Genomic DNA, 25,223 nt, shown 5'->3' with positions numbered 1-25,223 from the left:
AAGCTTGATGTCATGAAACCCAGCAACTTGCGCTGTTTGTTTGGAAAGGTTCGTGCAGATCCGTTAAATAGCACCAAACTTATAAAAGCAATAACATAGCCATACCTACACAGTTGTTCATTGTGTGTGTTTATGTATATATGTCTGTGTATGTACATAATATATAGGAGGAAGCTCGAGAGGTGGAAGTAGAAGTAGATTTCTGACACACATGATTAAAAGCTGCTGTTATTGTTATGACCAAGCTCTCTAGTTTTCATGTGCAACAAATATACCTGTTACAATATTTTCTCGGTGTGCAACATATATAATCTCCAAATGGCTGAACTACCTTTCACGTTGATGTTCAAGTTATATTCTTCCCTTCTTTGCTCCCTCATCAGAAAGATGAGAAGTACAAGCGCCACAAGCAGAAACAGAAGCACAGGGACAAGAGCAGGCACTCTGAGCGGGTGGAGTATAAAGACCCTTCCTCCTTGCGCCAGTGCCTGGGGCCCAGCTGTGTCCGTCCAGCCCGCACCACCTCCAAGTACTGCTCTGACGACTGTGGCATGAAGTTGGCTGCAAAGTAAGCCAAAGTGAAATAGTATGTGCAGTGGTAGACAGAGGGATGGGTCTGGCTTTAGATTTGTTTGGAGATTACCCTGATAGCGATAAGATGTAGGGCATTGTCAGGGACATGTGGTGTTCATTTTGTTTTCACAGAGGTTTACATATAACCTATGTTTTAAGTATGGATTCAAACAGAGGTGACAGATGCGTTAGAAATATCTGTTGTATGCCTATGGTGAGGAATGTCTGTATTAAGCAGCCTTTCTCATAGTTAAATGTGCACACTTTAACTCTGAAGTATTTCCATCAGTGCTTAATATGCATGTGGAGGCTATGACTATGTAGATCTGGCAAATGTTTGTGACAGGACGGCACTCTTGACAGGGCAGGAGCTTGTGTCATGTCCTTGTTGCATGTGCTGTGGACCTGAGGACAGATCAGCTCGCTCCAGTGTTGCATTCTCCTATACACTGGATTTGAACATACGTGTTCCTTGAAGAGTAAAGTTTTGTGAAAATCCGAATAAATAAACTCGGGTCTTAAAGGGCATGCTGCCTATCCATACAAATCAAAAAGTCTGTTAAGTTTCTTAGCCTCTATGCTTCTCATCCATGTTGGTAAGTGTAGAAACCTGATTCACAGTTCTTTCCATCTCTTCCTTCCATTTCTCTTGCTCTGTCCCTCCACCCTCCTTCCCTTTCCTCCCTCTCTGTCACCTCTTTCTACATGCCTGCCATACAGTCGCATCTATGAAATCCTGCCGCAGCGCATCCAGCAGTGGCAGCAGAGCCCCTGCATTGCTGAAGAGCATGGCAAGAAGCTGCTGGAGAAGATCCGACGGGATCAGCAGCAAGCCCGCATGAAGCTGCAGGACATGGAACGTCGCTTCCACGAACTTGAAGCAATCATCTCGCGGGCTAAGCAGAATGCAATAAAGGAGGATGAGGAGGTTAGTAAGACTACTGTTGATTATGGCATGGCTCTTGGCACTTTGGAAGTGCTCAAGAGGGCTAGTCCGTATACATTTTCCCTGTAAGAAGTGTTTTATACATATGTATTGTCATGTCTGAGTGATGCATATCCACCATGCCTCCAGGCTCACAGGGTGTCCTTGTAGCAAAGGAGGCGAGAATGACATTCTTCACAGCACAAACTGAAAGCATTTGGGAGGCTTGGGACAGGCATGGCTGTGCCCATGCCCAAGAACAGAGTTATAAGACTGCAATCCTCTGCACTCATGCACTTGTCCATATCTCTTCATGTAAACTTGCACACACTACTTACTGCAATATCCCGGGCACGTCCAATGGACATATCCTCCAGGTACTGGGCATAGAGCACGTCTTAAGCCACACCCTGCCCAATAACAATGCCCTACAGTTAAGCTGTTTGTCCAGTTCCCATGTCTTCACTACCAGAATCATGGCTCACACCTGATTTGGTTACTGCACATTAGGCGTGTCCTTTGGCATGGGGCCATGTCCTGCATTGCATTTTCATTGAAATTCCCATGGGGAGTTTTTCTGAGTGATAACTGGACTGGCAACACCAAATGTGTCTTGAAGTCAAATGCCTCTTTCTTTTTTTAATTTGCTATCATCTGTCCAGCAGTTTTGAAAAACCTCTAGAAGAAGAAGCTGTAAAACAGTTTGGGTTCTTGGTTAAACGTAAACTCTAACCTGACTATTACTTTAGAAGCTTCAAATAGTGAAGTGCATGTTTACATACCCTGAAAGCTCACTGCACCTCACAAAAACGTTCAAATGGTTCTGGGTGGGAAAACCTCCCCAGGTATGACTGGACTTTGCATTAGGAAGTATTTATTCAGGAATGTAATGTAATACTGCACGTTGTCTTTGATTACTTTGGAGCCCAAAGGGTGTTGACATGTAGGGAAATCCAATTGCAGAAGATGGGAATGATGTCAGATATTACACGTTTAAAGTTCAGTTGAAAGCACATCTAAATACCTCAGTGCTCAGACGTTTCTGTACTACTTTTGGTTACTGTACTACTTGTGGTTCTGATATGATCTCACTTTTGGATTTGGGGTTTTCCACTATCTGTGGGTCCTTGTAAAGCTTGGTCTCTGCAGCCATATTTAATCGTCAAGAAGATTAATTTGTTGATCAGATGTGCAGTCACTGAGCAAAGGTTGGCTGCTGGGACATAGTGAGGCGCCAGTGTCTGTAAGCGCAAAGGGCTGGTGTATAATTGGTTTTGAGAACAGTGCAAAGGACATTGATCTTTATTCTGCCCTTTTTTGTGCATACTGAGGCTGTACCATATTCTGGCTGCTTGATTCTGTGGACTACAACAAACAACAAATGATGGACTGTAATGTGTCCTATAATAATTGCCTGTGGATGAGATTAATTCAGGCATTCCACCCATCACATTTATGTTTTATTCTGTCCTACAAGTATGCCCATACGTGGGTCCAGTGCACACTATGCAATAGGAATCGAGCTGTATCTCACTCACGAAGACCAGGAATGTTCCATTTGGAGCAGGACGAAGGCTAATTTGCATAATGCTGGACTCCATCTAGAGTAAAGGTGGATAATAAAACTGATGGACTAGAATGCAGTTCGCGCGCTGACGTCACGGTGGGGAGGGGGTCGGGGTGGATGGGGAAGGGTGCCCCTTCTATCCCCGCCTTGAGGGGGGTGGGGGGGGTGCACAGGGGGGGCACGCTAGCGCTCCCCCAAGTTCCTGTGACTTGGACGAGGTGACCTCGTCCAAGGCACACGGGAACTGTAGCCTTTGACGAGGTCACCTCGTCCAAGGCACAGAACGGGTTAAATATCTTCACCTTGGTTTAGTTAACACAGGACTGATCAATGTTACATATTGTTTACATTGGAGATACATTTCCAAGAATTACCAGCAGTGGTGAGCCTCTATTTACTTTATGTGCAAATAGCAATCCAACCATTTTAAACAAAATATCCTATGTATTGATAAACTAGAGGCAATCTCTTTTATTTGTGTGCATGAGGCAATATAGTAAAAAACAAATCTCCCATATGGTCTTGTTCAACAACAAACTTGATAACTTTGACAAAACATCTTGCTCTGCGATCCTCAAACATAGCACTTCTCTCTATTTTATTAAATAAAATAAATATTATCAGAAATAGTTTAGGTACCATTGGAGGGGGAGACTTTATTAGTCACAAGGGGGCATCCTATATGCCATGTCATTGCTTAAATAGTTGGACTTACCCAGGATATGATGGCACCACCATCTCTTAGTCAACCTATCCTAAAAACTTGAGTATTTGAACATTCAACCCATGAAGTAAAACATGATTTTTTGCTAAAAAATACTTTCAATAGCGCCCCGGTTTGTTTTTCCCAGGGGAGTAAAGAAATGGCTTAAACCTTGCTTTATCCACTTACATGCTAAGGGAGCTATTCTCTGAAATAATCATCCCCGGGTAAGGATACTCTCCCCATCTTTTCTTTTTTTTGTTCAGTACCCAGTCCCTTGCATTTGCTAAGTATAATCCTGGAGAGCACTATTTTCTATCTTATTTAAACTATTCTGCAATATATTATCCTTGTTATGGGCATAAAAGGTGGTCAGATGTCTTTGCAGATCAATGGGTGTGAGTTCATGTAAGATGACGTGTGCACCTTATTTTTGAAAATGGCGTAGCCCCTACAGTGGGATGGAGAAGGGTGGACCTTTGCTAACAAGTCTGACATATCAGCCATATAACACTAAAACATTTATATACTAGATCAAAAACAATGGAATGCTAATTAACACCCATAATTTAGGCCATTATGGACCTGGAATTCTTTGATCCCCCTGTGATTACCCAAACCCAGTTACAGGTATGTAACTCAATGATTACACTTACAAGGCCAGATTAATTCCCTTAGGTCCTGAATTAAAACAAAAAATGATGGCGGTCTACCCAGTCAAACTGACAAAGTTCTACACATGCAGCACAAATCAACCTCTTCATCCTGTTGATTTTACTCTCTGTTTTAACCCAACCCCAGGGCAAGAGCGTGGTCAGTGGTAGCAATTGGTTCAAAATCCACTTTGCTCTTTGGGATCACATTTGCAACTTTTTTCAAAATGTTATATTATACAATTTAAACATTCTGGCAGTTGATAATCTTGATAGTGTAGAAACAAATCTTTATTGTCATGCTACATATGTATCTACTAAATACAGTATTTTACATTCATACCTATTACTCTTATGGCTGTTGGAACAGTTCCTTACAGTTTACCCATCTCCTACTCTGTAATGCTGACACTTCCCCCAGATTTTCAGTGTTTTTAGGGATGTCTGTTCGCTGATAGGTAGTCCTAGTGCGGAGCTGTTGTCAAGTCCAGCCTTCCATTTTATATTACTTGGCAAAGTTGGGTTCCTCCAATTGTGAGCGGTGTCCAAATTAACCAGGGCCAATCCCAATCTCTCTTTCATAGCATGTAAATCCCTCATATTCTGCTGTGTTTCAGAGGGGTCTTTTCAGGCCTAATTTGAATGGGTGCGCCATAGTTGTTTACAGTGTGCTAGCAATGGTGTCATAGATCGAGCAAATGACCCTGCACAACCAGTTGTTGAGTAGGACGTCCCCTACATCGGATTTGCATCTCAAGCGTGGTGGATCTGGACCACTCTGTTTCTGCCATAAGTGTTCTAGAGTCAGGTAGATACAATGAAGATATTTAAAATGTATTAGGCGGTATATAGTGGATGTGGCGTCGATGGAATATCGTGGATATGACAGAATCTCTTTGTGTCATTAGAGTTTAGGCGCATTGCTCATTCTTCAATAGGCCTACATCAGTCTTCTAGGCTAGTGTTAATTTATTAGAGGTATTAATTATTTGCGATATATCTAATATCAAAAACCTCTCCTTTGCCAGTGTCTGGGATTTCATCACCTTGTCCTCAAGCCACTTAAAGTCCTGGGTAGGGCATGACTGCAGGAAGTGAGAACACCGGGAATTTGTGAGGCCAAATTCCTCACATAATTGGTTTAAATATTTAATTGCATTTGATCTTGTTATGCTGCAGAGCGTTGAGACACCGAGGCAGTCCTTTCAGGTCAGTCACCTGGGGGGAATCAGCTGCAAGCCATAGGGGATCTCAATTATAATTTTGTAATGTCATTTTGTTTGTGTTAGTGCAACTTTCCACGTGTTGAATTTTACCGAGGTGGCTGGAGGAACCTCACACTAAGGTTTACCTCAGTACAAGTAATGTAGAGGAGAGATGTTACCTAGCTCCCACAGCACTATTTGATTTGCAGGATTCGTAGCAAGTACATACAACAATCCATCCAATCAGTGATAACTTGTAGATGTGCTGCCTGGTAGTTTGATGTCAGGCCTGCTGTACCCAGTCCACCATTATATGTGGAAAGTTTAAACATTGAAGAAGGCCTGGAGGATTCAGAATTAGTAATTTTAGAGAATTTGTAGGGTTTTGGAAAGTATTGTTTTTATTAATGCGATACATCCAGTCATTGAAACTGGAAGGGTGGTCCACAGTTTAATATCTTTGTGTGACCTATCATGTTGGCAGCACAGCTTTTCCTGTATGGATTGGACATTTCTCAGTATGGCAGTTATTTGGGTTTTGGTTATTTGAATCCCTCCCTACATGAAGTGGTCTATGTTCATTTGTATGCCGACCGGATGAGCCCTGTTTGTGTTGCTGTTACATGATTACATTGGAAACAGTCTGGTTTCACCCTATTTCGCTCCCAATCCAGATACGTTTCTATAGTTGTTTAGGGTTTGGAATGCTCTTGGCCCTGTCGAGGCTGGGTTGCTTACCTACAACAGAAGATCATCTGCTTATAAAGATACCTTATCCTCGAGGGCTTTGAACCATTTAAGTCCTGTAATTTTTGTATTCTTCCTAAGTCTCTGTGATAATGTTCTAATGGTGGGGTGAACAGCAGACCTAGTTAACTGGTGTGGCATTAATCCATTTTAGTCTATTTGTAGCAGCTCTTACATAACTCGAAAGAGGCAGTTAGCCAGGACTTATGGCATTTTATTAGTACCACCTTTTAGAAGTAAGATAGGCCTGTAGGAGGCAGAGTCCTCAGTGACACTGTCCGGTTGCAGTGTCACCGTTAAGTGGACATCGATAAACCTTCTGGGAAGCTCCCAGTTATTCTGGCAGATTGGTGAAGGGTGCTGAGAAGTTGAACTACAGAACTTGCCAGGCCTTTGAAAAATTTGTTCAGGAATTCATGGGGGCCAGGCACCTTTCCTGAGGCCAGTTGCAAGATGGTCTCTGATATCTCCTTATGGTTGCTTCATCCTGTAATGCATTTCTATTTACATCTGTGAGACAGAATAGATTGGTCTCTTTGAAATACAAGGCCAAATTCTCACCTGGTGTAGATGGGGTGCTGCTGTATAATTTGCTGTTCAAATGTGTTGACTGTCTCGTGTAGGGCTTTGAGGGATTTCCCGTTGCTCTCTTGGATGCTGCTCAAGTGTCAATTGGGTTTCTACTTAGAGCTCTACCAGTGAACTAATTAGCCTGTTTTGTTTCCTTGGTCATAGATTCTGCTTTGGGACGCACGCCAGATCTTCCTGGCCTTATCTAGTTTGCTTTACTGATATTTTACTTTGATATCTCTCAGTAAGGAATGCCAGTAAAAAACAAATCCTGCTCTTTCTTGGCATGGTATAGACCTGTTTGGTACTTTGTTTTTTATTGTTAGGCAACAGAGAGTAAAATATTGATGTGGTCTTATTTAGTTAAGCTTCATGTTTCTAAATACTTGCATGTGCTGTGGGCATAACTTTTCCTGGTCTAAGTAATGGTTTGGTGGCAGCGTAGATGAGCTGGATATTGTAGTTATTTGAATTGTATACTTTTTCCGACCAAGGCTAGAAATCTGAACAGAGGCCATTTTAGACAAAAACAGGCCAGTCTAACTCCTCAAAACTATTTTTCGAAAGATTTTCACAAATCCAGAGTCACTGTGATGTTATGTTCAAAGAAACTTGATAATTTTGATTTAAATCATATTCTGGTTGAAGACTTATGGCTGAGGAACATTTTCAGTGGGAGACATACACCTAATCACATATCAATATCTACTTCTTTTCCGCTTGTAACAGTATGTGCTATGTCTTACAAGATTAACATATAAGCGATATCCGCCCGACCCCTTTGCCCCACCCTCTCCCCAGTTTCAAGATGGGGTCCCAGTATATATCATGAGTTTCTACCGTTGAGGACTGTGACATTTAGTTTGAAGCCCACGGCAAGAAGTAATGACAACCTCACTTATTTATTATTTGATTAAAGAGCTGAGACTAGTCGATGATCAATGTCTTGTTTAAGTCAAAACAGCTACAATGTAAAAATGTTGTAGTTAAACAAGCATTAAGTTCTTCCACAACACACACAATTGTCTTGGGAAATCTGGACTAGTTGAATAATGAAAATGTCACTTACCCAGTGTACATCTGTTCGTGGCATTAGTCGCTGCAGATTCACATGTTTAGCACAGTCCGCTGCCTGGTGTTGGGCTCGGAGTATTACAAGTTGTTTTTCTTCGAAGAAGTCTTTTTTGGTCATGGGACCGAAGGACTCCTCCCTCTTCGGCTCCATTGCGCATGGGCGTCGACTCCATCTTAGATTGTTTTTCCCGCAGAGGGTGAGGATGGAGTTGTTTGCTATAAATAGTGCCCATGCAATGGAGTGAATACGTATGTACATAAAAAGTTTATAATAATTATTTACAAATGTACAAATGTTTAAGATTTAAGATCTACTTCTAAACGGCTACAGGCTTCCCGGGGAGGCGGGAGGGCACATGTGAATCTGCAGCGACTAATGCCACGAACAGATGTACACTGGGTAAGTGACATTTTCAGTTCGATGGCATATGTTGCTGCAGATACACATGTTTAGCATAGACTATAAAGCAGTTACCTCCCCTAAAAGCGGTGGTTTAGCCTGTAGGAGTTGAAGTAGTTTGGAATAATGTTCTTAGTACAGTTGGCCCACTGTAGCTTGTTGTGCATTTAGTACGTCTACACAGTAGTGTTTAGTAAATGTATGAGGCGTAGACCAGGTTGCAGCCTCACATATTTCGCTCATAGGAATGTTTCCTAGAAAGGCCATTGTAGCACCTTTCTTTCTGGTTGAGTGTGCCTTTGGTGTAATAGGCAATTCTCTCTTTGCTTTAAGATAGCATGTTTGAATACATCTGACTATCCATCTAGCAATGCCTTGTTTAGAGATTGGATTTCCTATGTGTGGTTTTTGAAAAGCTATGAACAGTTGTTTTGTTTTCCTGATTAGCTTTGTTCTGTCAATGTAGTACATTAGTGCTCTTTTGATGTCTAATGTATGTAGTGCCCTTTCAGCCACGGAATCTGGTTGTGGGAAGAACACTGGCAATTCTACTGTTTGATTTAAATGGAATGGTGAGATTACTTTTGGTAGAAATTTTGGATTTGTTCTTAGAACTATTTTATTTATGTGTATTTGAATAAATGGTTCTTGTATGGTAAATGCCTGTATTTCACTTACTCTTCTGAGGGATGTGATTGCAATGAGAAATGCGACTTTCCACGTTAGATATTGCATTTCACAGGAATGCATGGGTTCGAAAGGTGGACCCATGAGTCTTGTTAAGACGATGTTAAGGTTCCATGAAGGGAACTGGTGGTGTTCTTGGTGGTATAATTCTTTTTAGCCCTTCCATGAAAGCTTTAATAACTGGTATTCTAAATAGAGACGATGAATAAGTAGTTTGTAGGTAAGCAGATATTGCTGTGAGGTGTATTTTTATAGATGAAAAAGCGAGATTCGCTTTTTGCAAATGTAGTAAGTATCCCACTATGTCCTTTGTAGAGGCATGCAATGGTTGGATTTGATTGGTATGGCAGTAGCAAACAAATCTTTTCCACTTAGATGCATAGCAGTGTCTAGTGGAAGCTTTTCTAGCTTGTTTTATGACCTCCATACATTCTTGTGTGAGGTCTAAGTGTCCGAATTCTAGGATTTCAGGAGCCAAATTGCTAGATTCAATGATGCTGGGTTTGGATGCCTGATCTGTTGTTTGTGTTGTGTTAACAGATCTGGTCTGTTGGGTAGTTTGACATGCGGTACTAGTGAAAGGTCTAGTAGAGTTGTATACCAAGGTTGTCTTGCCCATGTGGGTGCTATCAGTATGAGTTTGAGTTGGTTTTGACTCAATTTGTTTACTAGATATGGAAGGAGAGGGAGAGGGGGAAAAGCGTATGCAAATATCCCTGACCAACTCATCCATAGAGCATTGCCTTGTGATTCGCGGTGTGGGTACCTGGATGCGAAGTTTTGGCATTTTGCGTTTTCTTTTGTTGCGAACAAATCTATCTGGGGTGTTCCCCAAATTTGAAAGTACTTGTTCAGAACTTGGGGGTGAATTTCCCATTCGTGGACTTGTTGGTGGTCTCGCGAAAGGTTGTCTGCTAGTTGGTTTTGGATCCCTGGAATAAATTGTGCTATTAGGCGAATGTGGTTGTGAATCGCCCACTGCCATATTTTTTGTGTTAGGAGACACAATTGTGTTGAGTGTGTTCCTCCTTGTTTGTTTAAATAATACATTGTTGTCATGTTGTCTGTTTTGACAAGAATGTATTTGTGTGTTATTATGGGTTGAAAGGCTTTTAACGCTAGAAATACTGCTAACAGTTCTAGGTAATTTATATGAAATTTTGTTTGGTGTACATCCCATTGTCCTTGAATGCTGTGGTGATTGGGGGGTGTGCTCCCCACCCTGTCATGGAAGCATCTGTTGTTATAACGTATTGAGGCACTGGGTCCTGAAATGTCCGCCCTTTGTTTAAATTGTTGCTGTTCCACCATAGAAGCAAGAGGTATGTTTGGCGGTCTACCAACACCAGATCTTGAAGTTGACCCTGTGCCTGTGACCATTGTTATGCTAGGCACTGTTGTAAGGGTCGCATGTGTAGTCTTGCGTTTGGGACAATGGCTATGCATGATGACATCATGCCTAGAAGTTTTAGCACAAATTTTGCTTGTATCTTTTGGTTTGGAAACATAGCACTTATTACCTTGTGGAATGCTTGCACTCTTTATGGACTTGGAGTGGCAATTCCTTTTGATGTGTTGATGGTTGCCCCTAGATATTGTTGTGTCTGACACGGTTCGAGGTGTGACTTTGTATAGTTGATGGAGAAACCCAGTTTGTGAAGGGTTTGTATGACATATGTGGTGTCGTTTGTGCACTTTTTTACTGTGTTGGTCTTGATTAGCCAATCGTCTAGGTAAGGAAACACATGTATCTGTTGTCTCCTGATATGTGCTGCTACTACTGCTAGACATTTTGTGAATACTCTTGGTGCAGTTGTTATTCCGAATGGCAACACCTTGAATTGGTAATGTATTCCTTTGAATACGAACCTTAGGTACTTTCTGTGAGAAGGGTGTATCGGTATATGAAAGTACGCATCTTTTAGGTCTAATGTGGTCATGTAATCTTGCTGTTTGAGCAGTGGAATGATGTCTTGTAGTGTGACCATGTGAAAGTGGTCCGATATGATGTAGGTATTTAGTGTCCTGAGATCTAATATTGGTCTTAATGTTTTGTCTTTTTTTGGAATTAGAAAGTACAGGGAGTAAACTCCTGTGTTTTTTTGTTGTACTGGTACTAACTCTATTGCATCCTTTTGCAGTAGTGCTTGAACTTCTAGTCCTAAAAGTTCTAAATGTTGTGGTGACATTTTGCGTGTTTTTGGAGGGATGTTTGGTGGGAATTTGTGGAATTCTATGCAATAGCCATGTTGGATTATTGCTAATACCCAATTGTCTGTTGTAATCTGCTGCCAAGATTGGTAGAATTGGCTTAGTCTTCCCCCCACTGGTGTTGAGTGAAGGGGTTGTGTGACTTGAAAGTCACTGTTTAGGTGGAGGTGTTTTTGGAGTCTGGAATTTTCCCCTACTCCTTGGGAATTGACCCCCTCTATATCCCCTGAAACCTCCCCTTTGGAATGAACCCTGATATGGTGTGGTTCTTGTTTGTTGGCTGGTGGTGTCTGTGGGTTGGCCACGAAACCCCCCTCTAAATGGAGTTTTTCTAAAAGAGCCTCTGCTCTGCGGGGAGTAGAGTGCGCCCATGGCTTTGGCCGTGTCTGTGTCCTTTTTAAGTTTTTCAGTGGCTGTGTCCACTTCAGGGCCAAAAAGTTGTTTCTCGTTGAAGGGCATATTAAGGACAGCCTGCTGGATTTCAGGTTTGAAGCCTGAAGTGCGGAGCCAAGCGTGTCTCCTTATGGTGACAGCAGTGTTGACTGTTCTCGCTGCAGTATCGGCTGCGTCCATTGAAGAGCGGATTTGATTGTTTGAGATCGTTTGTCCCTCTTCAACTATTTGCTGCGCCCTTTTTTGGTATTCCTGGGGAAGATGGTCTATGAGAAGTTGCATCTCATCCCAGTGTGCGTGGTCATATCGGGCCAGCAGCGCTTGAGAATTTGCGATGCGCCACTGGTTGGCTGCCTGTGATGCTACTCTTTTTCCTGCCGCATCAAATTTTCGGCTTTCTTTGTCCGGAGGTGGGGCGTCGCCAGATGTATGGGAATTTGCTCTTTTGCGAGCTGCCCCTACTACTACGGAGTCAGGTGGTAACTGCGAAGTAATAAACACTGGGTCTGTGGGTGGTGGTTTGTATTTCTTATCCACCCTTGAGGTGATGGATCTTGATTTTACGGGCTCTTCAAAAATTTGTTTTGCGTGCCGTAACATCCCTGGTAGCATTGGGAGACATTGATATTGGCTATGTGTAGCCGAGAGGGTGTTAAATAAAAAATCATCCTCTATAGGATCGGAATGCAGTTGGACATTGTGGAATTCTGCTGCCCTAGCCACCAGTTGCGAGTATGAGGTACTGTCCTCTGGCGGTGACGGCTTTGTGGGGTATGAATCGGGATCATTGTCCGGCACTGGGGTGTCATATAGGTCCCAAGCGTCTTGATCCTGATTATCTTGACTTATGGTAGTTTGCGCTGGTGAGTGCATTTGTGGCGGTGTTTGTGCCGGCGATGCCTGTTGTGGTGGAGAGGGCGGAGGCGTGACTTTTTTAACCACTTTGGCTTGTGCGTCATCCTTGAGAAATCCGATCCTTCTTTTTCTCATTATTGGGGGAAGGGTTGATATCTTCCCTGTGTCTTGCTGGATGTACAGTCTCTTTTGTGTGTAGTCTGATTCTACACTTTGGAGCTCTTGTCCAAATCTGTGCATCTGGCCACTTATTCCTTGTTCATCTGTGTAGGATGGAGGTGTGGAACTTTTCGGCGCCGAGAGAGAATCTTTTTTCGGCTTCGGCACCGACAGAATTTTTGTGGCTTTCGGCAGTGTGTCTCGGTGCCGATGTTTTTCGGTGCCGGCATCTTGTTTTTGCCTCTCGGAGCCGCTATCTCGGCTCCGAGGTTGCTCCATGGCGGTCCCTCGACCGGAGTCGGGTGTCTTCGCTATGGGCGTGCCCTTTTTCGGCGCCTTCGACGGCTCGCCGGTTTTATGGGTCGAGCCATGGCCTGTTGGCAGTGGCGTCCCCTGGGCTTTTGTCTTCTCGATGGTTTTTATTTTCGACGTCTTACTCACTGTTTGTTGTTGTTGTTCGACGTCGGAGTCTCCGGATTCTGATTCCGGAACCGAGAATGTTTCCTCTTCGTCGTCGAAACGTTGTTTTGTCGGCGTGGACGCCATTTGTAGACGCCTGGCTCTTCGGTCCCGGAGTGTTTTTCTGGACCGGAAGGCTCGACAGGCCTCACAGGTATCCTCCTTGTGCTCGGGGGACAAGCACAAGTTACAGACCAAGTGCTGATCTGTATAAGGATACTTACTGTGACATTTTGGGCAGAAACGGAACGGGGTCCGTTCCATCGGCTTCGATGTCGCACGCGGTCGGGCCGACCAGGCCCCGATGGGGGATCGAAGCTACCCCAAAGTCTTCCGATGATCGGTGTCGATGTACCTAACTATCCCGATACCGAACGGAACAATACCGACGCTTTCTTCCGAGATTCTGACTAACTTTCCGAACCGAAACACGGAGCGAAAAGGAATACGTCCGAACCCGACAGCGGAAAAAAACAATCTAAGATGGAGTCGACGCCCATGCGCAATGGAGCCGAAGAGGGAGGAGTCCTTCGGTCCCGTGACCAAAAAAGACTTCTTCGAAGAAAAACAACTTGTAATACTCCGAGCCCAACACCAGGCAGCGGACTGTGCTAAACATGTGTATCTGCAGCAACATATGCCATCGAACATTATATTTTCTTAAAGAAAGACGATTACCAAGTCCAGTGGGACATAATCATGAAACAACTGAAGATCAACAATTTCCTCTTCAACTGAAATTGCAACTTTTAAGGCAAACTGTTCTTTAAAGTTGGTGTGAAGCGCATACAGATCCATTTGTCAGTAATTCTAAATAGAATTGCAAGGCCACCTTTTAAAGTATCTCTTAAAAGATCTCATAACAGGAATACATAACTTAGCAATTCGAATTCTTCCACCATCCATGCTTGTTGCAAACGTCATTGTCGTCTTTTTCAGTGGTCATTTTTGTAAGCCCTACGACATTCTAACTCATAATACAAAACATTTTATTCAGGAACAGTTGTTTTTTGGAATTCTGGAAGAGTTTGCTCCTGCCTTGCTTGATCACCATCTCTTAAGTTCACAGAATTTTGGTTAATTTGCCAACTTCTTGCAATCCAGAAACCTTAAAGAGATTTGTCAAACTTTTAGTATTGCATGATAGTTTAAATGCAATTGTTAGACATATTCTGTTATTCAAAGGATCGCTTGTCCCGAACCGAGCAGCACGGGCTACCTCGTTTGGAATTATTTGATCAATAATGCTCTGAGCTGGAACGGAAATGGCATCAATGCCTTCTCCATATATCAACAAATTACCAAGTCTTTGTGTAAACCTTTGTGAATACACAACCATCTGTATGTTCAAAAGTGCATCCTTCTCATTCCTGAATCTAAGCTGTCTCCAGACATTAGACTGGAGTAGTCATAAATCATGCGCTTTGACCCGATGGTGTAAATTTGATAGCATATGGGTCAAAAGCTGTGATAGGGGCAACTGTTTCCAAGGTGGGAGGGGTTGCTTTAGCATGTATAGGCAATGCTAAGCAGAAGACAGCTCGACCCTTCATAAATGAGGATTGTTAAACAAAGTCTTCTTCTGTGCTGTTTTGCAGCACTAGAAATGTGTGATCTATAAAATTCATGAAAAAAATATATAAATATTTAATTAAAACGCAGGATTTTTGTGTAGAAATATATACCTTAATGTTATTATAAAAACATCAAGTTAGTGAATTTACAGTAAAATAATTAATAAACAAGACAACGGAACAGTGAAGCTGTCCACACATTCAAAGTGATATCTGTGTACACGGAACAGTATAATTATAAAAAACAAATGCATGTGTAAACCCTGCTTGCACTAACTGTCCGATGACACCACAACAGCCTATGAGATAGCACTGAGGTGTTGGATTTTATGTGGATGGAAGTGCTTGCAGATCATTGATGCAGGCATCCTGAACACTGAATCTTGCTAATTTCACCTCTTCCCTAGTATCAACAACACTAAATAATAAAATAGAATTCTGCATAAATGACTTTAAATGTGCTTGAATGATAATTTACTATACTGATAATCTTGTCTGTCCTGCATGCTCAGACCAGTGAAGGTGACGGTGATGACTCAGACTTCCAGATCTTCTGCGTCTCCTGTGGGCATCCCATCAACCCTAAGGTGGCCTTGAGGCACATGGAGCGCTGCTACGCTAAGGTATGGCCCCTGTTGCTTTAAGTGACTCCTTATGGGGACTCATGTGACAGATCTTGTAAGCATAATCGCAAGAATTATCTAGTTGCGTGTTAAAGTCTCTATCCGTTGCTGTAGTTGCATTTTTTCAGGCTAGAGCACACAGCAGTGTTGTTTTTTTAATATTTTTTATTTACTGGCTATTCTTAAAATAAACAAGAGACAGTGGTATGTACCCCTGCCAATCCTTCTGATTTCACCTTCAATCCTGATATAGAAATGTTTGATTCTCACCACCCTCTCTGAACGCATTTTTGTGCAGGTTTGAGTGACTGCTCGATATTCTTTTTTTTCTCCTTCCCACTGACTAGTTTTATTTCTCTTTTTCTCTTTCACTAGTATGAGAGTCAGACTTCCTTTGGATCCATGTACCCAACCCGGATAGAGGGGTAAGAGCCTCTATATACGCATAACTTAAGCTCTTGCAATATTTTTGGTGGTTATAACACCAGTTAACGACATACTGTGCAAGCTGATGTATCTTGTAGGCCATGGTGTGTGTTTAGTGCCCTGACTGATTTATCATGTCCTTTTCTAGGTTTCAGGGGCACTCAGGTGAGGTGGCCCTACTTAAGTTGAGAGGTTAACCTAGTTATTCAGCACTCAAGATGATGTTTCTTATTGTGTATCTGGCCTTCAGTTTGCAGCACACTGTGTATATATTATATTTGTGTTTCTTTTTTTCGTAGGGCAACTCGATTGTTTTGTGATGTCTATAATCCATTGAGCAAGACGTATTGTAAACGTCTGCAGGTTCTCTGTCCAGAACACTCACGTGACCCAAAGGTAGGGTATCATATTTCTATTTTAATGCAGGGTTTCATAATTCTTAAATTGTTCTTGCACTGTTAATGTGTTATTCATTATCATTTAATGTTCTAAGAATAGTTTCAGGCCAAAATGCCTTGACATTTTGTTTACAATGTTTTTATTTATTCTGAGAGATTTGATATAGCATGCTCTACACCAGTGGTTTTCAAATGTGTAAATGCTGTGCACCCCCAGTGGTCAAAAATAAATCTGCCCCCCCCCTCAGAATTTTTCAGAACTATTCTGTTAAGTTGGCAATGTTTAACAATGTCTAGACTTATTTAAACATTGCAGTTAAGTTCTGTTACTGTTTAAAAAAATGCAATAAACATTTTCTGCTTAAAACAGAGCACTTTTATCTGCATAATGCTTCTTTTGGCCAGAGCCTGGTGCCTCCCCTCCTCCCCCCAATCCCCACCTGGGATCATTTGAGGCCCCTTAGGGGGGCCTGCCTACCGGTTTGAAGATCTGTGCTCTATACCCTTTACTTTGTACCAGAGCACTTTATAGCAAAAAAGGAGATGGTGCCTGAAAGTCGCACAGTATTAGACTTTTAGAGTTTGGTACCATAGTATGTTGCTATGCTAGATTAGATTGTGTGAGGCTCAGCTTTGGCTCACCTAAGCTAAGCAACCTTCTTTGCAGGTGATAGAGGAAAAGCAGCAGGAGTTCTTTAATACTCCCTACTAAGCAAATTTGTCCCTTCACTATGGGGGTCATTCTGACCCCGGCGGGCCGGGGTCGGCGGGAGCACCGCCAACAGGCTGGCGGTGCCCCGCAGGGCATTCTGACCGCGGCGGTTTGGCCGTGGTCAGAACAGGAAAACCGGCGGTCTCCCGCCGGTTTTCCGCTGCCCTCAGGAATCCTCCATGGCGGCGCAGCTTGCTGCGCCGCCATGGGGATTCCGACACCCCATACCGCCATCCTGTTCCTGGCGGTTCGCCCGCCAGGAACAGGATGGCGGTATGGGGTGTCGTGGGGCCCCCGTAAGAGGGCCCCACAAAGAATTTCAGTGTCTGCTTAGCAGACACTGAAATTCACGACGGGTGCAACTGCACCCGTCGCACCTTCCCACTCCGCCGGCTCCATTCGGAGCCGGCTTCCTCGTGGGAAGGGGTTTCCCGCTGGGCTGGCGGGCGGCCTTATGGCGGTCGCCCGCCAGCCCAGATGGGCAAAGCCAGAATGGCCTCCGCGGTCTTTCGACCACGGAGTGGCCATATGGCGGTTCCCGCCAGGCGGGCGGCGACCGCCACCCGCCGGCCTCAGAATGAGGCCCTATGTTCCTTATTGTTCTCCTTGATGCTTTCAGGCAGAAAGAACAATACTTTTGGTGTCATGATTATCCAGAAGACACAGCATGCTGTGATCATGGTGAGCTCTCTGACTCCCTTTTACCAAATTTGGGACATTTGACAAATAATGAAGACAGGTTCTCTCAGAAACAAAGGCCAAAAATAAATTCTTTATCAAGAAAATGGAGCACAGACTCTGGGTCTGATTTAGAGTTTGCCGGATAGGTACTCTGTCACAAATGTGAAGGATATTCTGTCCCCCTTATTAAAAGCGCCCTAGGGCATAAGGCACATAATTAGGCAGACAGGATAACCATCGTGTTTGTGGTGGATTATCCCATCCGCCCTAACTGCCTAACTTTATTTAGGAAAATAAATAAATGGGAAAAAAATTGGGCAGAGCCCAGTGTCTAGGGATCCTCAGAAAAAGTGCAGAAAGATAAGCCCAGTGACCAAGTGCCATGAGCTATGCTTTACATGATAACTAGGTCAGCTAGCAGCTTTTGCCTTCAATGTAGCTATGCCTATGCATACACTATTGTTTTTCCTTTTTTTTTTTTTTTTTAAACCTAGTTTTTGCTTTAATTTGTAGTAGGGTTTGTTGTACTTTAAAGTATAGTCCAAAGGAAAGAAAATACCCTTTAGGGTCAGAGGCGTAGAAATAGTGGGATTTAAAGGTTTCCACCTAAAGATTTTTATTATAAAAGCAGTGTGTTGTAGTGATCTTTTGCCAGAGGTGGCTTATGCTTGGAGCTAAGCTTTAACCAGTTTTGTAGTTAATCAAGTGGGTTATGAGAGGTGAGAGCGAGTAATAGAAGTTGAAAGAACGTGATGTTTTGGTGGTAAGGGAGAAAGCCTAGTGTGCTACAGTATCCAAGAACTGGGCCCAAGTTCCAAGGGTGCCACTATGGAGAAAGATTGTGATCTTATTCTTTCTTGATTATGGGGAATGTATTTTAGAGTGCTTGTGCAATAATACTTCATGCTAAAGGAAAACCACAGCTGCCAAAAAACCTAAAGTGAACAAAATCACAAACCCTGGTCCATAACCAGCCACAACTAGATTATAGGCTTATTGAGTAAACAGCAACAGGTTTTCAAAGCTTAACAGAGCCTTTTATTCTCCAGTTTTGGATCCTTCATAGATTTGCGTGCTTGGATCTTTCACTGTCGTCGAGGTGGGAGTTTAGCAGTACTATTGAAAAAGCAGTACAGGTTATCCTTAGCACACAAGGGCTGAAAAAAACATTAACTATAGTAACTTATCCACATCATTACAAAAGAACCAGTCTCCAGCCAGTCACGCACCAGCCTCAAGAGGACGTGGTCCAGGCACCAAGGGCCTTGGCTCATGATTTACAAAGCATGTTACACAATTATTACAAGAGGAATCCAGAACCATCAAAGGCTATATTGTCACCACAACCAGTACAGTCTTCCGTCTCCTCGAGTGCAGCCTCCTACTCGGGGCACACCATGTAATTTTTCAGCAGTTCATACACCGAAAAGGACAACCTGTCAGTCATTGCAGTTCCACCTGAAGGTGATTGAATATCTTCTGAAGAGGAAGGTAAAGTACCAGACGACTAAAGTGCATCCAATGAATGGGACAACTACCTGCTTCCGACACCATCTACACCTGATTCTCATCAGGTGGTTTCTCCTCCTGATAACATTGGTAGATTTTGAAGGCTCATGGAAAGAGCAATAAAAGGGATAGACCTTCAAATGCCAGCTAAGCAATCTGATTGTTTTTTGTATGACTTTAAGGAGCCTGCTAGGAAATTGATTAGGGCTATCCGTGTGGATTTCATCTAGGAGGAAGGCGTAAAATATAGCAAAGATAGCAAATGGTGAACTGTAGGGTGCCAAGAATCTTTGTGTCAAATTTCATTTGGATTCTGGGTATGTAGTACTCTGTGTCCAGTCAGGAGCTAGTTTAAGGACCAAACAGTTTTTTTTGTTGTTGTTGAATGGTGGCAGATGTAGTAAGAGTCAGCACTCAATATAACTTTCTTCAAGGGCTTTAATGTTACGTATCTCAAAGTGCTACTTGAGCTCACAATTTTCCAGTGGTGTTGGTTCCTGAGGGAGTTGGCTCACCAACTAGGCATTAAAACTGAGTTATAAGTCTGTATTGACCTATTGAATTAGGGACCAGCTGCATTAAACCTAAATATCTCCAAAACTCTGAATGATGGTGCATACAGTAATGTAATCTGGACAAATGGCAAGGGTGAAAGACTTTAGTGACTCATGGTAGTTGGAAGGTGGCAGTTACTCTCACTCTAAGGCTACTGGTTGGATCAAGGATGGTATGTGCTTACCAAAAATGCAAGCAGGAAACTTTGACTGGGGCTTCAAGGCAAGGGTTTTTGTCTTTTCTCCAAGTCTATTATCTAATACGATCAAGGTGTTTCTTCTGGCCAAGAGAGCCTTCAGAATGTATCTGCTCGCATCCTTGTTAGACCTATTCTGTTGACTGCTTATAGGATTGAATTCTGCGAAATTGGACTCTCCTTTAACCTCCATTGTATTGTTATGCGATGAGCTTGGGGCTGCACACCAAACCACTTTCAAAGGATTTTTGGAACCACCTTTAGAGTGAAACATGTAGAGTTCTAGTAAGTTACTTCATGTTGAGATTTTTTAATGTAAAAACAAATATCTGAGCTTTCCTCTTTATATCTGTGTTGTGATGAAACCAACTTGGCATTTACATTGCATGGGCAACAGTCATAGGCTCAGCGAAGCAATATTAATTGTAAAGGTAGATGTGTTGGGCGAGGCTTTGAGAGGACATGCAGGCACTGACCAGTGCAATGGTTTCTGGCTAAACGTTAGTGATCTTGAATTGTTCCACTGCCACACAATACCTAATTTTCCTACATTCGCTTCCATTATTAGATTATATCTGATGAAGTGTGCGGCTGTCCCCTGGTGAAAGACGTCTTTGAACTGACTGGTGAGTTCTGCAGAGTGCCCAAGAGAAAGTGCAATCGTCATTACTGCTGGGAGAAACTTCGGCGTGCAGAAGTGGACTTGGAGCGTGTCCGTGTGGTATGTAGTAGCCTTCAACGTTAACTCACACAATGTTTTTGGATGAATGGTTAGAAGGAAGGGGGATTGTGACCTTGATGTCTCTTTAGGGGACCCACTTCCGAAATGACCTTTTTATACATTTCCCAAAGGGATCCCTAAATACTCCCGAGGCTTCTGTAATTTCATAGGTAGGCCTTAATCATATTATTCAGTGTAACCATAATTGTGGGTTGAGGTCAGCCCCTGAAAGTTTAACTATTATTAGAAAAAAGAAGTGCTCTTGGTTTGTCATGGTTTGCTGTCTCAAGGTGGAATAATCTTAAGACAGTGTGTCAACAAGTCCCTATACACTCTGGGGTCTGCTGTCAACAACTGCCTTTGAGATTTAATAAACTTTGCACCTTTTGAGACTACCACACCCCTTGCATGGAGTAACTCCTGTCTTCTTCTTTGCCTTTAAAGTGGTACAAGCTGGACGAGCTGTTTGAGCAGGAGCGCAATGTCCGCACAGCCATGACGAACCGGGCGGGGCTGTTGGCCCTGATGCTGCACCAGACTATACAGCACGACCCTCTGACTACAGATCTGAGGAGCAACATTGAGCGCTGAAACTCTAAAAAGGTGATTGTGGGAATGTGACAGGCTTACTGATATTCTTGAAAGTCATACTAAAAGGTTTGCAGTGCTATTATTCCCAGCTTTCAGGAACACGTGGGTTGTAAAATAATGATCATTGCAGTTATCTGAGTGGTCGTAAATACCTCCTATTTTTGCAGTTTTCGACTACTTGAGGTACGAGAGGGAAAGTGTTGTGAATCTCAGGGATGAACCTGTAAAGCTGTACATTTCTAAAAAGTAGACAACATTCTGATTCAGCAAGTGATCATTGGTGTAGATCACTCAGTTTTCCCAAAGAAACTAACTGTTGAAATCATAACTCTTGAAAGTAAGTAGGGAAAGAAAAAAAAACTAGAAGAAACTATTTCATCTTTTTTTTTTTTTGCCACACTTGCTGTTCTACAAAAATGATATTCTGTTTTGTCTGTCGGACTCTTATGGTCACAGGGATATGAAGTATTTCATGGTTCTTCAGAAACTCGTAATACTCCGAGCCATACGCACTGCTGCAACTTATAATTAGTTTTATTGTGTTCCAACCATGCTTCTGTTCATCAAGTAAAATGTTATAAATTTAAAATGGGAATGAAAGAAGGCTGCACATTTTGTTTTGGGGTCCAAGAATCTTTTTTTTTTTTAGGAGTAGTGGTTATTTGTACAATACTGAGTTTGGAGAAACCTAGCATAATTGATTTAGGTGGGATTTTGAAAATTGTATTCTTTCTTCCACACTTATTTATTTTTGGAAGTCAATTCGGTTAACAATAACAACTGTTCTACTATTCAGTGTTCACACGTTTCAGTCATCATAATTGTATTTTTGTGGGTAGGCCTATCATCTTTGACAGAAGAGGCACCAGAATGCTGCATGGAAAAAATCATTTTCATAGACTTTCAATTTTTCTTGAGATGTAGGTGTCTGCGCTGTTTGGGTTGAGTGGGACCGGCGAAGATTAAACCCCTCCAGCCATTTCTGAATGCTTTACAACCATGGAAGTCCAGGGTGGTGTGGCTTGCATAGAGCTCAATACATTTTCGTACCAAGAGTGCCCTGCAAATTTCAGACTTTGGCTCAAATCACAGCATTGTCTTGTTTCTGAGTGAGAAAGTTCCAGCATCTGTAGGGATCAACAAAAGTCCTACTACCTAGCATTTTCACACTTCTCCTGTTAAAAAATTGTATCCCAATTACACCACAATATTTGCGCTGGCTGAGAGGAAGGGTGGTAACCCCGAAATCCTGTCCTTCATTCTGCATATCCCTAGGGAAGAAATACAGTCTTTTGTCTGGGTGTGAGACTCAATGCCAAGATACTACAGTGCCCTACCCCATTCTTTAGAAAATGTGCCCAGGTGTCTTTGGACTTTCTGCATGGTTCTCTTCCGCCTGGGGAGGTCAGATTGGGGCAAAATCCATCAATATGATGAAGAAGGTGGCAGAAATATCCTTGGGGTTTAGGTGAGGGGAGGGGATGCATTCCGATGGCAGCATAGGCCAGCCCACCACATTTTTTATCTATGACTTGTATCGAGAGGGCTTTCTAACCCCATCTCCAGCCTCTCTCAACCCCGTAAGGGTGACTTAAGGGTAAATCCGACAATCTGCTATGAGGGTGGATGGGGGGAAACTGCTGTGGCTTTAGTGCTCATGATGCTGCCTGATCCCAAGGGTGAAAAGCCCACAACCCTTTCCTATTGATAGCAAAAAAATTACTGCTTAGTGCCCTTTTCCCCCACCAGAGGTACACTCCCAGACCAGGGGAGTGGGCAAGCTAAAATACTGCTGGAGACCTTTTGGGGGGGAGGATCATTTACTTATTCATCTGTTTTTTGTCAGTTTTAGTATTTAGTGTAGAAAATAATTTTCCTTTTTAATTTAACAGCACGGGCCAGATTGGAAGCATTATTGAGGGTTATTAATGTCTCTGCTGTGTAATGAGTTTGTAGCCCACAACACAGTGGGTAAGCTTTACCGCATTATAGGTATAGGTATAGGGGTAGGTGCTTAAGAGGTGTACCTGCTCTGCTGCTAGTTTTATGCCCAGTGGTATGGTGGACTTAGGACACCAGAAGTAAATGGACTCAGTTGTTGTAATTGGAACCTAATAACCTGTTTGCCTTAGAAATCCTAAATCAGGTCGCACGCTAAGGGGTGGCTTCCATAATGTATTTTCACTGTACATAATTTACCTTATGTAGACAGGATTGATGGAAAAGTCCTTTTCATGCCCTTACCCCTTCCTATGGCCCTGTTTGTGTGCCATAATAAAGCAGGTGTTTTTGTTATGCTATGAGGTGCATGTAAATAGACATAAATCTAGAAGGGCCTAACTTGCCTGATGAGTTTCTAAATTTTGCTGATGTGAGGCAAGTTTAAAAAACAATAACCCCAGCAAGTATGCCTGCATGTGATACAATTAAGAACTAATTGAAGTGGGAGGAGTGAAAGGAGTTCTTAGTTCCTGCACTGATTCGGACAGTGGTACAGAATGTTGAATAGGAGCCGGTGGACAAAACATAAGAGTTAAGTGAAAGATTGTTTACAATGACACTGACTAAATAAAAATGTGAGGAACAAAAGGGTTAGTTTAATCTGAACCAGTCTAGGTAATACTACTGAATCTATCTGTTTTGTTCGCTCTGTCATTAGAGCAGGAGACTAACTGTATGCATATTAGTCTTCAGCCTGCCCCAAAATGAATGATCCAGTCAGAACTGTAGGTCCACATCCCCTCTGAGTGTTAACGTAAGCAATTGTGAATACAGTTCAGCTTTTTGGGGTGTAAAGGTGAATTCTCCCTCCAGTGGTGCAGTAAACAAAAAACAATGGCATGCACCCAAAGTAAGTAACAATAGTGGAGATTAATTCAGGCAGTCCATCCTTCACCTTGTTGTTCTTTTCAGTGTAGAGATGGTCCCCAGTAACTATGGCAAAGACGTTGTACGTGTTATCCTGCTGTTCCTGATAATACATACCTTGCCTGTAAGAGAATATTTTAGATGTGTGTAGGATAAAGTACTTGATAAATTCTTAAGGTGGCTAATCCATTTGATAAAATCCACTGTTCATGGTTATTTCCAATGTTCTTTGGATGTTGTTCTTCAAAACAGTGAAATGTACAAGTCATCTTTGCAGAACAAAATTGTTTTTTCTGTAGTATTTTTCAAGGGTCTGAGGACATCCTTCTCCACTCCATTTTCCTTTATTTGAGAGCAAACAGGGTTTTTTAGTCATGTGTTGGGACTCTAATCATTTCCAGAAAAGGACTTCCAGGTGCATTTCTTTAGGTCTTCAAACCTGTTGACACCTATCCTCATGTCTTGAAACTATAGTGCACTAACAGTGCTGGTAAATTTGAAAATTTCATGATATGATATGAAATGCAATCCTAACCAAAGGATGCTTGAGCCAATGTCATATAATCCCTCACCAATGTTTCTCTGACATGAACAATATGCAAATGTGAAATGCTGTAAATTAAATGGATCCAAGTCCTCCAACAGCCTTCTCTAATATGTATTTTTTTTCTTCTTGTTCTCACAGTGTTGGATGCAGTATTTTTCGTGGTCATCGCTTTCAGTTGCTCACCTCTTGAACAAAGCAGGGGGAGTGTATTTTTCTGGGGTGGCAGACGTTTTCAATTGGTTTTATATGAAAGTACAATTCCAAGAAATTTGCCCATATTCCTTCATCCTTGTAAATGTTTTCTTAGAGGTGAAAACAAAGCAGATGTATATTTACATTTGTCACTTTTGTAAATAGCTTGAGATAGTCAATGATGTTCATTTGTACTTGTCATTCTTGTATATACTTTGAGATATAAATTGTTATACTCTGAATTTGTATGTGTCATTTAACTGACGTTGAGCTGGGCTGCGTAAAAAGGTCCATAAGCAATATTAGAATTAAATGGCGGTTTGTAATACAATCTTCCTACATGATGAGCTTCAGTGCCTGTGAATAACAATGACACTTATGTGTGGATGTAGTTAGCCTAAATAATGATTGATCACTACTGTTCATATTGAACCTAGGATCATTTGTTC

The 25,223-nt window shown here is 42.3% G+C and overlaps 1 protein-coding gene across 3 annotated transcripts in view; it reads left to right on the top strand.

The window, feature by feature from the left end:
• The window catches only part of CXXC1 (CXXC finger protein 1), a 70,408-nt gene extending 45,392 nt beyond the window's left edge, over nucleotides 1–25,016 (top strand). For all 3 annotated transcript variants that reach the window (XM_069209615.1, XM_069209614.1, XM_069209613.1), the window contains 8 exons: nucleotides 384–568; nucleotides 1,294–1,501; nucleotides 15,268–15,378; nucleotides 15,754–15,803; nucleotides 16,104–16,200; nucleotides 20,424–20,576; nucleotides 21,021–21,179; nucleotides 24,721–25,016. In XM_069209615.1, coding sequence (XP_069065716.1) covers nucleotides 384–568; nucleotides 1,294–1,501; nucleotides 15,268–15,378; nucleotides 15,754–15,803; nucleotides 16,104–16,200; nucleotides 20,424–20,576; nucleotides 21,021–21,167 — 951 coding nt within the window. In that variant the 3' untranslated portion in view covers nucleotides 21,168–21,179; nucleotides 24,721–25,016. The remainder of the gene's footprint in view (nucleotides 1–383; nucleotides 569–1,293; nucleotides 1,502–15,267; nucleotides 15,379–15,753; nucleotides 15,804–16,103; nucleotides 16,201–20,423; nucleotides 20,577–21,020; nucleotides 21,180–24,720) is intronic.
• Nucleotides 25,017–25,223: the final 207 nt, after the last annotated feature.

The sequence above is a fragment of the Pleurodeles waltl genome, chromosome 10 (genome assembly GCF_031143425.1).
Source record: "Pleurodeles waltl isolate 20211129_DDA chromosome 10, aPleWal1.hap1.20221129, whole genome shotgun sequence".
Lineage (NCBI taxonomy): Eukaryota > Metazoa > Chordata > Amphibia > Caudata > Salamandridae > Pleurodeles > Pleurodeles waltl.
Note: the sequence above shows the minus strand (reverse complement) of the source record. Positions and strands in the feature narration are given on the sequence as shown.